This window comes from Monodon monoceros, unplaced genomic scaffold (genome assembly GCF_005190385.1).
Source record: "Monodon monoceros isolate NGI ecotype Baffin Bay Population unplaced genomic scaffold, NGI_Narwhal_1 Super_Scaffold_15, whole genome shotgun sequence".
NCBI lineage: Eukaryota > Metazoa > Chordata > Mammalia > Artiodactyla > Monodontidae > Monodon > Monodon monoceros.
In genome coordinates, this window is record NW_021703771.1 from 80515893 (window position 1) to 80529256 (window position 13364).

At 43.1% G+C, this 13364-nt stretch overlaps 1 protein-coding gene across 1 annotated transcript in view; it reads left to right on the forward strand.

The window, feature by feature from the left end:
- Positions 1-13364, forward strand: part of FNDC1 (fibronectin type III domain containing 1) — a 71543-nt gene that overhangs the window by 38207 nt on the left and 19972 nt on the right. Inside the window, exons 12-15 of the mRNA XM_029224185.1 lie at positions 1134-1245; positions 2363-2749; positions 10516-10584; positions 12025-12168. Coding sequence (XP_029080018.1) covers positions 1134-1245; positions 2363-2749; positions 10516-10584; positions 12025-12168 — 712 coding nt within the window. The remainder of the gene's footprint in view (positions 1-1133; positions 1246-2362; positions 2750-10515; positions 10585-12024; positions 12169-13364) is intronic.

The window sequence follows — 13364 nt, forward strand, 5'->3', positions numbered from 1 at the left end:
CACAGGTGACCTAAAGATCCATTTTATCATTTCTCAAAGGAACAGAAATTTATGGAAGGAAGAATGCATATTAAAGCAAAGTGTCATTGTAAACAATTTTGAATTGAAACGGTATGGAGTAGATTTCAAAAGTAGGGTTTATATAAATAAGTTTTATTTTAATTACTGAGACAGCACCCAACAAAGTGGCCTGCTTGCAGGGGCTCCTCCAATGGCCAGATTGTGCAGTCATGGTTTTCAAACATTGGTGAGCATCGGAATCCCTGGGGGGCTTGTCAGTGCGGCCTGGGTAGGGCCAGGTAATTCTCATATCCAACAAGTTCCCAGGTGAGGCTGGGGCAGCTGGTCCAGGACCACACTTGGAGAACCAACAGTGTAGAGCATGAGTTGTTTCTTAACAGAGGTAATAATACCTTTTGTTCAAGTTTTATAATTCCTTAGAATATGAAAATTTTGCATGCATACTGTATTAGGCAATTTAATTACAAATTTACTTGGTTTTGTTATAGCAACTTTGATTTTTAACACTAACAGCCAAATAGAAGCATGTCATGTTCATGGCAAGAAGCTAAAACGATTCAGAAATATATGAAAAAAATAATAAGCATCCCAAACCACTTCTTAGAACCCCTGTTAACAGTTTGGGATATAATCTGTCCAGAATTTTCTCTCTTTTAAGTTTATATACACAAATGAATATATTTTAGTTTTACAACATAATCAGTCCTATGATCTAAGTCTGCATCAGGATATGTCAATAAATATAGAATTTCCAAATCCTTTTCATTGGCTGCATAGTATTTCACTGGGTGGATGGGCCATAATTTATTTAATCTCTTTCCTCTGTTGATGAACACTTAGGTTGTTTCCTACTTTTTACATACTACAACATATTAAATGGTAAAAGTATTTTGAACATCTTTTGAATATTTGAGAAACTTAAAACAATTTACATATTGTATAGATAAGCAATTATAATATGAAATGTGACTGTTTCATACTTTATTCTTATTAAACCTTATGAATGATGCTGACAAAAATAATGTTTCCTATTCACATATGTTCATGCAGTTGGATTAAGGTGAACATTTTGAAATGTTCAATATATCTTTTAATCTGTGTCATGGATTTAGGTCGTGGATCTTGATCGTGGGTTAGTATTGAACGGAGAAGGAAGGCACCTCCAAGATTCACAAGGAAATCCCCTTCGAGTTAAACTAGGAGGAGATGGTCGAACCATTGTGGGTAAGCGAGAGTGTTTTTTAGGGAACAAAAGTGTCCTGACTTAGCTGTAGAGTGACAACTTCTCTCTTTCTCCTCCTACTCATTTTTAAAAATTTTTTTTTATTTTTTGTGGTACGTGGGCCTCTCACTGTTGTGGCCTCTCCCGTTGCGGAGCACAGGCTCCGGACGTGCAGGCTCAGCGACCACGGCTCACGGGCCCAGCCACTCCGCGGCATGTGAGATCTTCCCGGACCGGGGCACGAACCCGTGTCCCCTGCATCGGCAGGCGGACTCCCAACCACTGCGCCACCAGGGAAGCCCCCTATTCATTTTTAATGGGGGCCCTTGAGCCATGTGGAAAGGAGGTGCCTCAGAAGGGGGCAGAACTTAGCTTCTTCCCTGATCCAACTGTCTTCTTACAGACTCTCCACCCTCTAGAAAAGGTGGCTCTTGACTTCATTCTTGGGATTGGGCAGTCGAGAGCAGGAGTCAGCAAAGCAGCTTCTAAAGCCAAACCCTGTCTGCTGCCTGTTGTTATATAGCCTGGGAGCTCAGAATAGTTTTTACATTTTTAAATGACTGCCAAAAAATCCTAGAATGATAACATTTGTGACATGTGAATATTATATTAAATTCACATTTCACTATCCATACACACAGTTTCAGTGGAGCATAGAAACATGCATTTGTTGGTGTACTGTCCGTGGCTTTTTTGCCCTATAGTGGCAAAGTTGAGTAGTGGCGTCATAAAGCTTAAAATACTTACTCTCTGGCCCTTTACAGAATAAGTTTGCCACCTTACTGTCCACAGTAACACTGATGTCTTTAGGGGTAGGAATGAAGAGGGGGAAAGAATTACTTTCCTTACTGGAGACTTCGAGTTATTGCAGGTAATGGGGCATAACAATGAAACATTTATGTATTTATATAAGGTAGTAGAGAGTAATGGATAATATAAATAGCCTAGAAATTTCTGGATAGCAGCAGATACTGCTCCCTCACCTGATGTCCCTTTAATTATTTCTTTGCCTTTTACTGATGAAAATAGAAGCCTCTGAGAAGACATTTTCCACTTGCTTTTTGCTTTCCCTGTGTCCTTTCACCTTGTTGCACAGGTTTTGTTTGATTTTTGTTTCAGATCTGGGAGGGACCCCCGTGGTGAGCCCCGATGGCCTCCCCCTCTTCGGGCAGGGGCGATATGGCAAACCCTTGGCCAGTCCCCAGGATAAGCCCATTTTGAGCCTCGGAGGGAAGCCCCTGGTGGGCTTGGGGGTCGTCAAGACAACCACCAGTGCCTCCACCGCCAGCACGCGACCCCCGACCGCCACGCCCCCTCAGCCCACCACGACCAGCACCACGCGCCCAGCGACCACCCGAACCACTACGCGGTCAACCACCACTACCACCGCCCCCGAGCCCGCCGCTCGCATCCCCACCTGTCGCCCCGGGACCCTGGAGCGACATGACGAGGATGGCAACCTCGTCGTGGGCTCAGATGGGATCCCGGAGTGCCACCCCGAGGAAGGTAACCGTCTTCGTTGTGCCGGTAACTCATGTGATGGCGCGCTGCGTTGCCGACTAGGGCCGCAGAGACAGCGGGGCGGTGAGTGGGGTTGCACAGTGGAGAGGCAGCTGCAGGCACTTATAGCTCACGGGGTTTACTGACCGCGCTGTGTCACAACTAGGATGGTCAGACTCAGCAAACAAAAATATTGCGTGGGACGTGCTTATATGAAAGCTTCTCTACAATTCAAATCTAGGTGGGCATCCTCTGTTTTATCTGGCAACCTTTGTCACCACCCAAGTCAAAAATCTGGCTGAAACATGGGACATTGTTAGTTTGGACCAGTGTGCTTCCCAAAGTGTGTCCCACTGGATATTAGTAGATTAGTACTTGTTATAATAATAATTAAAATATAATAATAATTATTATTATATAGTAATTTTTTAAAAAAGGTCCTGTGATTACCTGTGTGATGTAAACAAGGTTAAAGGAATTTCTTACTGTTGGACTCTAAGCGTTGAATAGTCTCACTGTGAATTTTCAAATAAAGTAGCATTTCCCAAGCATGTGTTTTTTTTTTTTTTTCCCAAGCATGTTTGATCAGCAGTCCCTTTGGAAAATGCTTATCCTTGCGTGGCAGCAGGGGCCGTCCACTGGCTAAGACTGAGCCCTTTCCCTGCTCTGGGACACCCAGCCAGGGCTGTCCTGCACCCCTGCTGTGTCATCCTGTATTTGCCTCAGGCTCGAGAAGGCAAATTCATCCCCTTTCCCTCGGGTTGAAATGAATTGCAATACAGGCTGTAAAGCTTCTGTCTTTTTAAGCTAACGCAGAGTGAAGCCCCTTCATTTCAGGAAATCACACTCATGCCCCGAATTCTTACATAGCATCATTGACCTGATAAACCCAATCAGTTTGAACATGAATGCTGTCTCCAAACTGGGAATTCTGTTTGAAGTTAGTCTTTCCATGGACAAGTTCTGAAGAAACAGGAACATTTGACATATCTGAAAAATTCATACCAAAGAACAAGGAACACACTGAAGAAGAGGACGATTGGGAGGAAAATTCTCACACTACCAGCTAACCCAGTGAGTACAAATTGGAATTTACCTTAGGGTTTCCGGTATGAAAATATTATGTATCTTCCTTACTTCTGCGTACGTTGATGTGTTTCGTTTTTTTAATTGAAGTATAATTAGAACAGATATTTGTTTAATAATTGGTTGTAAACAGAAGAGTGACTATTTTCGATTTGGTTCTAATTACTACTACTATTATTATTAATATTTTACATTTTCTTTTGTCTCTTTTGATGTAGACCTTATTGCATGTTCTTTGCATTTCCTCTGTATTTCGGGGCTTTTTAGTTGGCGTGAAAGTCAATATTTTTCTTGGTATTTTTGTTTCTTCTTTTCTTTGCAGATCATGCTAGAGATGTGTATTTTTTACTTCACTCCTGTCCATTCGTCTGATAGCCTAGCCCAAGCCAAATTAGTGTCCAAGTATTAATAATAATTTATCTCTAAAAGCAACTAGACTCCAATAAAAATAAAAATAAATAAATGCAATGGTAGTAAAACAAAAAAAAAGTAACAATTTACCTCTAGACAGCATTTTGAAAATAAGTACAAAGTCTTGGAAAAACAATTAAATTTGGGGAGAGCAACCTATCATCCTCAAACAATATCATAATGTACTATAATTTATGATTTTAAAAATACTTCTGTATATGGCTTACCTTCCTTGTTTATTTCTGCTGCTCCGCTAACAACTTTATTAAACATTTTCTTCCTAGTATCATTTCCAATCACAGTTGTTTTTATTAAAAACATCTTTAATAATAGCTTTCTTGAGACAGAAATCACAGGCCATCAGGTTCTCCCTTTTAAAGTGTACAGTTCTTAGCAAATTCATGGAGTTGTGCAACAAGCACCACTATCAAATTCCAGAGCATTTTCATCACCCTCCAAAACAAACGCTAGACTCATTAGTAGTCACTCCCCATTCTCTGCTCCTCCCAACTCCGGGAAACCACTCATCTACTTTCTGCCTCTATAGTTGCCTGTTCTGGACATTTCACGTCAATGGAATCATGTGAAATGTGTCCTTTTGTGTCTGGCTTCTTTCAAGTAGCATGGTTTGTCTTCAGGTTTCCTCCACGTTGTAGAATATGTACTTCATTCCTTTTATTGCTGCTTAATATTCCATTGTGCGGAGAGGCCACATCTTGTCCATTGATCAGTTGATGGACATTTGGGTGGTTTCCGCCTTTTGTCTATTACGACTAGCGCTGCTATGAACATTCACGTACGGGTTTGTTCTTTTTTTTTTTTTGAATTCCTGTTTTTAATTCTCTTGTGTAGAGTTGCTGTGTCGAATGGTAACTCTCTGTTTAACTTTTTGAGGAACCACCGAACTGTTTTCCATAGCAGCTGCACCATTTTTATTCCCACCAGTAATGTATGAGGTGTCCAGTTTCTCTCCATCTTCACCAACACCTGTTATTATCTGTCTTTTTCATTCACAGCGGGTGTGAAGTGGTACCTCATTGTGGTTTAGATTCGTAGTTCCCTAATAACTAATGATGTTGACATAGCTAGTTTTTATACTTTCTGTGTATAGGTTCTGAAATTGAAAGTGAGCATGATTAAGTCTTGTGTCTAGATAAACCCTGATTTAGGGAATTCATTTGATAAATGTTTCTTTATCATTGTACAGTGGTTTCATTATGAGAAAGCCCGTGTGGTAATTTGAAGAGGATGGAGGAGCTCTTGTTTTTGTTTTCCTGGCTTCATTCATAATTTTGGAAAATAATGTCAGCAAACGATCGTTAATCATCTGCTCCACATGGGTTGGCTTCTGTGGGAAACATAGAAAAGTCAGTGACGTAGCTGTGCCTCTGAAAGCTCACAGTCTAATGCACGATCTACCTGAAATTACGGTAGATAGTAACAGCTCCCTCTCATTAGGAAACCAAGTTGTTTATCTTTACGGCAGAGCAAGGTGGGATAAAGATCCGTTTCTGCAGGCCTGAGGCTTTGGTGTCTCGTGTCTCCTTTGGTTCTCTCGTCTCTGTTGTCAGGTCTCATCCGTTCCCACCGGTTCTTCCTCCGTCACATTTCTTAGACTTCATACCTCCATTGTTAGGCTGACCCTATTGGCCCAACACTCAAATTACTACTGCTTACTGGGCTTCCTTACACCAGCGTCCATGCGCCTCCTATCCAGATGTGCAGCTCGACACACATTCCTTGAATGTGACTCAGCCAAGCACTGCGCTTGCCTCAGAAATAGAAAGCACAGTCCCCGCTTCATCTACCACTGGAATGCAACTGTCAGGGCTAATCCTGGAGAGAGGTAGAGGTGGAAGGGAGCATCTTAAGGGGGAATTGGCTTCTAAAGACGGCTTGTAATTAGAAAATCACAGTCAAAATTATTCACGAAAACCCTCTGCATTATCTATAAAGTACAGTAGAGTTTGCCATTTCTTGGTTGAAAACGTTCCAGTGGCCTCGACCTGCAAAAACACATCCTGTAAATGGGACAATGAGACTCAGGACAGATGCTGATGTCAGCGGAGCGACAGTCCCAACTCTCCCCCTCACACTTCACTCCCAGTACTACCTGTACCGTGTCTCCCTGCCTCTTGCTCTGCTCTCGTGTTCGTGTTTTCTCTCCAGTACTTTTTTTGTTGTATTCGGTGTACAGTGGGCCCTCTGTACCGCGGGTTTCACATCCACGGATTCAACCAAACTTGGATTCCTTGTACTACTCTATTTTATAAAAAGGACTTGAGCATCCACAGATTTTGGTATTCACAGGGGCTCCTGGACCAAGTCCCAGTGTATATCTAGGGACAACTGTAGTTCAGTTTATAATGTATACCCACAAGTGCTGGGGCTCCATGTGTATACAACCAATATTTATTTACCAAGCAAATATTGGCCATGGCACTTTGCAACCTAGTAACCTGAAATTGCTGTTGTAGGGATGATGATTTAGAACCTGTGTTGTGATCGCTGAGAGAATACCTGCCCTTCCAAGAGTCCCCTCTTCAACCCCCATATAGCCGATCATTTGTCATTATCTTCCATTGGCAAAGTCCTAACATTTTGTTTCTAGCCCTCCATTTTTAAAATCATCTTTTCACGTCTCTTAGTCTCAGCTCCCCTGGTTAAATCATGCCCCTCTTTCCCTTGAAAACACTGCTTTAAAATAGTGGTTTGGGAATAACCTTGTGTCATTAAATCATTCCAGTAATTTAAGTATTTGTTATAGAGGCCATATTGTTTGCATATTCCTGTAAGCATAGCTGCATATTATATGCTTGTTTCCAGCGTGTTGGTGTTCTTTCTCTCTCTTACACACACACACACGCACACGCACACGCACACACACACACACGCACACTTTTTTGTTTGCTATGACTTCTCTATTAAATAATAAACTCCTTGCAGTAGAGATAGCGTCCTCTGCTTCATCTCAGATTCCTCTTGGTACCTAATTATGCACCTTTGGATATCTACACCATACCCCAAGCCATAGGCATTCTCTGTTTTCTACTGAGAAGTCTTTTACCAGCGATCCTTGTTTTTCAGGTTCCATTTCGACAGCAGATCTGATGGTACCGTGTGTGTCTGGAAATGTTACGAGCCAGCTGAACGTCTTCAACAATTTGTAACATGACCTTGGGGCATGTTTTAGAAGACCATCAGTCATTGTGGAAAACAGTTCCCTCCTGCCACAGCTCACTCTTGAGACAGAAAATACAAACAGAATAATTGAAAATTCACTTGAGCTGGACCAACCAAATAATTTGCAAATATCCTTGGGTTTCAAACGGCTGGAATTTACCTTCTCTCTAAGCTTCTAATGAGAATCTTTTTTATAGTTTAAAAAAAATATCTCTGGAGCTAAGACCCGAACATTTTGCGCTCATTTTTTTTCATGACTGGATAAACTACTCAAGAAAATAAACTTGAGTACCACATGGTTGGTGGCTGGCAGCTACTTTTATATGAAGAGGTGGAAGCTTTTGACATTGATTCTGGGTTGGCTTATAAGACATCCCGTTTTATGTAGCTCCAAGTGCTTCAAAATGGCATTCAGGTGGGGCAAATTCTGAGGGTCAGCTTTTCCCCCAAAATTGTAAATCTATTTCATTACATCTGCAAGTTTCTTTGACTTGGAATCAAGATGGTGCTCTTTTAGAAAAATTATGCCTGACGTTATTTGGTCTTAAAACAAAAAAAGGAGCACTAAATCACTCAGTAGGATGTTTACTTTTGCCAGAAGACTTAACTGTCACTCATCTCAAGAAGTGATCCAAGTTCGCAGGTGAAAGGCATCGTTTCTGTGGCCTGGTGCTGGACCAGAGCGTTTCAGCTCCTCAAGGAATTGTATTTAGTATCAGGAATCCATGAAAGAAACCCTATAGTTTCCCCTTTTCTCGTTCACTCCGGGATGCAAAAATTGTACAGTTTATTCATTTTGACCTGAGCAAGAATAATAATGAAAGGAAATGAACCTGAGCTGATAATGAGGTGAAACAAGACTACATTCTTGAAAGTTAAATGGACACAGGGAGAAAGATGGTTTCTGGGACACAACAGCCAGGTAACTCCAAACGTTAGGTGGTGTCAACCTGAAAACTGTCTAATTGAAACCAGCCCAGAAGTAATTCCTCTTGGATCCAGACATATTGACATTGGAATGACCTAAAAAAAAGTCGCGTCTAATCGTTTTTCTCGAAATGCCCATCCTGAAAGGCGGATCATTTACAACTTCTCTTTGTTGACTTTCGTTGGCCCTGTCAGAACATCCCCAGGTCACCACCTCCATGGTGAGGCAGGTGGGGGGCGTGTCACGGGCCTCGGGTGTATGCGGGGCTTTTCATCACAGAGGGGCCAGACAGGTGAGGCAAGGTTGCCACTGTCCTCGGCTGGTGGAGTTTGTCTCGGCAGCATCGCACTCCTGAAGTTATTCAAACTAGGCTCAGACAAGGCCAGTAGAATGGTTACGTTGGTGTATCTCTCAGGAATGATCAGTGATTTCCTAGCAAGAAAACCATTCAAAATTGGTGCCTGTAATTTTTTTTTTTTTTTTTTTTTTGCGGTACGCGGGCCTCTCACTGTTGTGGCCCCTCCCGTTGCGGAGCACAGGCTCCGGACGCGCAGGCTCAGCGGCCATGGCTCACGGGCCCAGCCGCTCCGCGGCATGTGGGATCTTCCCGGACGGGGGCACGAACCCGCGTCCCCTGCATTGGCAGGCGGACTCTCAACCCCTGCGCCACCAGGGAAGCCCCGTGCCTGTAATATTTTGAGTGAAGGGCGTCGGTATACTTTCTAGTTCAATTCCCCTTTAATTATGCTGCGGAATGACGGTTCTAATAAAGTGCCTTAAGGTTTACAAGCAAAAGATTGGTTAGTCCAACTTTTAAACAGTGGCGGCAGTGATGAAGTATAAAGAACATAGTCTTTGGAGCCGAGGCCTTCAAGTGCAATTCTGTTTCAGCGCTTTATCCTTTACCAGCTGTGTGACTCCAGGCATGTTATAAATCCTTGGTGTCCTTGGCTGAGAAGTGGGTATAATGAACCCCATTTATCTTATGTGAGGATTAACTTGAACAATATATATGTGACACTGCCTGATGCCCAGAAGGCAAGTGATAAATCCTAGTTCCTGCTTGCTGTCCCCTCACACCCCCTCTGCCTTTTAAGTGTGCCTTGAATTGAGAGTTCTGTATAATTGCTGTGGCTTCAGGTCAAAAGAAAGAAAGGAATTCCTCTGAATTTTTAAGGTGCCTCAAGATTTTACCAGCTACAAAGAAACGGTCTCCTTTTTGCAGCGGCGTTTTCCTCCCACAGGTCGAGAAGTAATATATTGATCTCCTCCCACCTTCTCAAAAAAGCTTCTGCTGAAAGGACCCAGATGGTGGACACAAAAAATGTGTTTTTTGCTTTCACTCACCTTTCTTAACCAAGTTGTCATCCATGCTCGTGATATCAGTTCAGTCATTAATAATAGTCATTTTCACAATGGTTCTTATAATTAGGGCTTTCTGGAAGACATCAAAAAATCACATATAAAAGTCTATTAATTGCATTTAGAGGATAATTTTGTAGTCATAATAGATCTCATGGTTTTGTAAATAAAGCCCTACCCATTTGTAAAGAAGTTTGTAATCATTGGAATATTATTTCTAGACTTCATATGCAAGTCTAATCAGTACAGATTTATCTCCTGAGTCGGTGAGAGAGGGTGGGAGCTTAGAGGGGCAGTGAAGCCAGATTGGAAAAGAGGAGAGGCAGGAGGTCACCCTGTTTCTGGAACATGTGAGTGGCAGGATCCAGGGGTTGGAGAGAATGAGGGTGCCATGAGCAAAGGAGCTCCCGGAAGAAGGAGTTTTGTCCCCATCCTGAGTACCAGCTGCCACTCTCTGCTCTCCCAGAATGCCTGTTCTCAGGCCTGCAACATCCCGGGCCAGGGGGAGCCTGGGCACCGCAGAGGTGGGAGGAAGGTCAGAAACAGCCCCTTGTGCTGGTCGGGAATGCTGGGGAGGTATCTTTGTTTTGATCCTTGAGGGTACCCCAGTGCCCTTTTCTGAGTACAAAGGAGAGAAAATCTGGGTTCCAACTCCCTTCCTTCTGAGGAAGCTGAGAAGCCCCTGGCAGGGGGCGCTTATTCCCCTGGAACCATCATGGGACTGGATCACTGTGCCCTCGACGTGATGCTGAGAAGAAACCCTGGGGCGTTTGCTGACCCTTCCCCTCTCCTCCTTCACTAGATGAGTTCTCAGGATTGGAGACCGACACGGCAGTGCCCACGGAAGAGGCGTACGTGATCTATGATGAAGGTACTAATGTTTTTAAACACATTATTTGCATACTTTTCTGATGGGAGAATCTTATTTTAATGACTAAGTGGATGACTTGAATTTCCGTTTTCCTTCGGAACTCAGGGGTGGGTGGCAATGCTTAGGGAAGGGTGGTTATACCGTCCCCCTCCAAGTTACCCCCCAATACAGGTTAACCTAAAGGAAAACAGTGTGCTTGATACACAGATGCAGCTTCCAGACAAGTTCCCTGAGCCCCCCTTTCCCTCCATCTCAGCCCCTCCTTCCTCTAGAGATTCTGGAGCTGCTTCATTCTGAGCCTTCCTGTCCCCCATCCACACCGTTAGTAAAATGACTTGGCTTAACCAGGTCTCAGCCTCCAGTCTTGACTCTTCCCATTCTCATTCTTTCCTTCCTCTCCTTTTCTAATTACATAAAAAAATGCAGTGCTCTAGATGTGCTGACTCTTTTTTCTTTTTTTTTTAATCATAGCATGTTTTCATGTCAAGGTAAGTTTCTAAGATAAAGAATACACACGCCTTGCATGGCACCTGGAACACTCATTCCATCAATGGCAACTAATCCTGTCATTGTACTTACGACCCTGTGATGGTTCTGTGTGTTTTGTAAGTTGCCTCCGAAATTGAAGGAATTCACGTGGAAATCTTGTCCCCACCCCAGTGCTGGCCTTTGACACTCGGGATGTCTGTCCCCACTTTTGTGCTCTGCCTGCCTGCTGCTGTCTGTAGTTCCAAGGCTCTTAAATCACGAATGTGGGAATAATGTCACCTTTGATGCCATCACGATCGTTCCATGTAGTGGTTTAATCCCCCAGTTTTCAAAACAAAAAAAAAATGGACTTAAAAGAAAAACAGCAGATGTGAGAAAGCAAAGGAAGCTTTCTTAGCATCTTTGAAAATAGCACCTTTCTTATGGTTTGGAGCTGTTGAAAGGGAGCAGAGTTTTCTTTTTTGTTAACGGATTAGTTCTCTGAAGAGGATTAATCCTACACCCCTCCCCAGAGAAAAGCCCATACACAGAAGGTAAATTTTTTAAAAAATCAAGTTTCTTTTCTCATGTGAATTTTTTATGGCTTTAAAAGGGAAAATTATTTAGGCAGAGAATGGTTTTGGACCAGTAACAGGAGCCTGCAAAACTGGGTGAATTCTAAGGTTCTGTCCAGCTTTGATTCTAAAAATCTCATTTTTCTGGTCATTGTGTTTCTTTTTTTCCTTCCTTTCTTTTACCAGGAGCTGCTTTTCCGAGAGGACTGAAATGGGAGGAGATACTGTTTTGTTAGCAACAAATTCTGTTCAGGCATAGCATTTATTCTTCGGAGTGGTGGGGTGTGTGCACGTACATGCTTCCGTGTAGAGATCAATCTTAAGAAGGTATCTTTTGATGGCACACGGTGCCCCTTTTCTGGAAGTGCCCAATTACAAAACCATTGCATCGTTTCAGATTATGAAGTTGAGACCTCAAGGCTGCCGGCCACCACCAAGCCCTCCACCCCTGCTGCCACTCCTGCTGTCATCCCCCCGGAAGGCTCCATCAGTTCCTACCCTGAAGAAGAGTTCGATCTGGCTGGAAAGAAACGATTTGTTGGTAAATAGAACTTCCTGAATCAGAGAGCCATGGGTTTTAACTTTCGTTCTTTGAAGAAGAGCACAACTAATCCCTTGGATTGGCCAAGGCAGCGCACTTGCAGCGGTGGCTTATCTTCCCAGATGAATTTTCCATTTGGGCTGATTCAGCGAGTCATTCCTGTTTAGATGCACGTGAGCTTGCTTTCTGCAGAAGTCGGGAGGGGGGATGAATGCAGGAGAACGTTTGGTATCCGACAGAATAGAGTTTACAGAGGCTGCCTTGTGTGGACAAAGAGGAAGGAACACTTTCGATAATCACCAGTCCAGGGAATATGAGTATTTTTATTGTAGCCAACTTTTCTGAGATGAGACTTCCACTAGGCCTTGCCTGCACTTCATTAACTTCTTCCTAAAAGATGAGCAGTTTACTGAATTGAGCTACTTAGAGTTTCAAAGAGCTGAAGCTGTTTTCCTTCAGTTTTTTAAAAAATTAATTTATTTATTGTTGGCTGCGTTGGGTCTTCGTGGCAGCGCGCGGGCTTTCTCTAGTTGTGGTGCGCGGGCTTCTCATTGCGGTGGCTTCTCTTGTTGCGGAACATGGGCTCTAGGCGCGGGCTTCAGTAGTTGTGGCTCACGGGCTCAGTAGTTGTGGCTCACGGGCTGTAGAGCGCAGGCTCAGTAGTTGTGGTGCATGGGCTTAGTTGCTCCGCGGCATGTGGGATCTTCCCGGACCAGGGCTCGAACCCGTGTCCCCTGCATATGCAGGCGGATTCTTAACCAGTGGCCACCAGGGAAACCCATTCCTTCAGTTTTTTCTTCCACTCTTTTTTACATTCTTTTCCCATATAGGTCACTACAGAGTATTGAATAGAGCTCCCTGTGCTATTCAACAGGTTCTTATTATCTTTCCTCTGTATAGTACTGTGTATGTCAATCCCAATCTTCCAATTTATCCCTCCCTCTTCTTTCCCCCCAGTAACCACAATTTTGTTTTCTGCACCTGAGACTCAACTTCTGTTTTGTAAATAGGTTCGTTTGCCCTTCATCTTATTTCCTATAGTTTTTGTTAGCCTCAGGGACTTGCAACCTAGAAATTGATTCTATTCTTCTTTCTCAATTATTAAAACAATTTCAGGAGGATATTCTGTTTCACTAAACTGTGTTTCATTCCCTTTGGGAGTCTTCTTTTCCCATGCCCTTAATGAACTTCGCTAA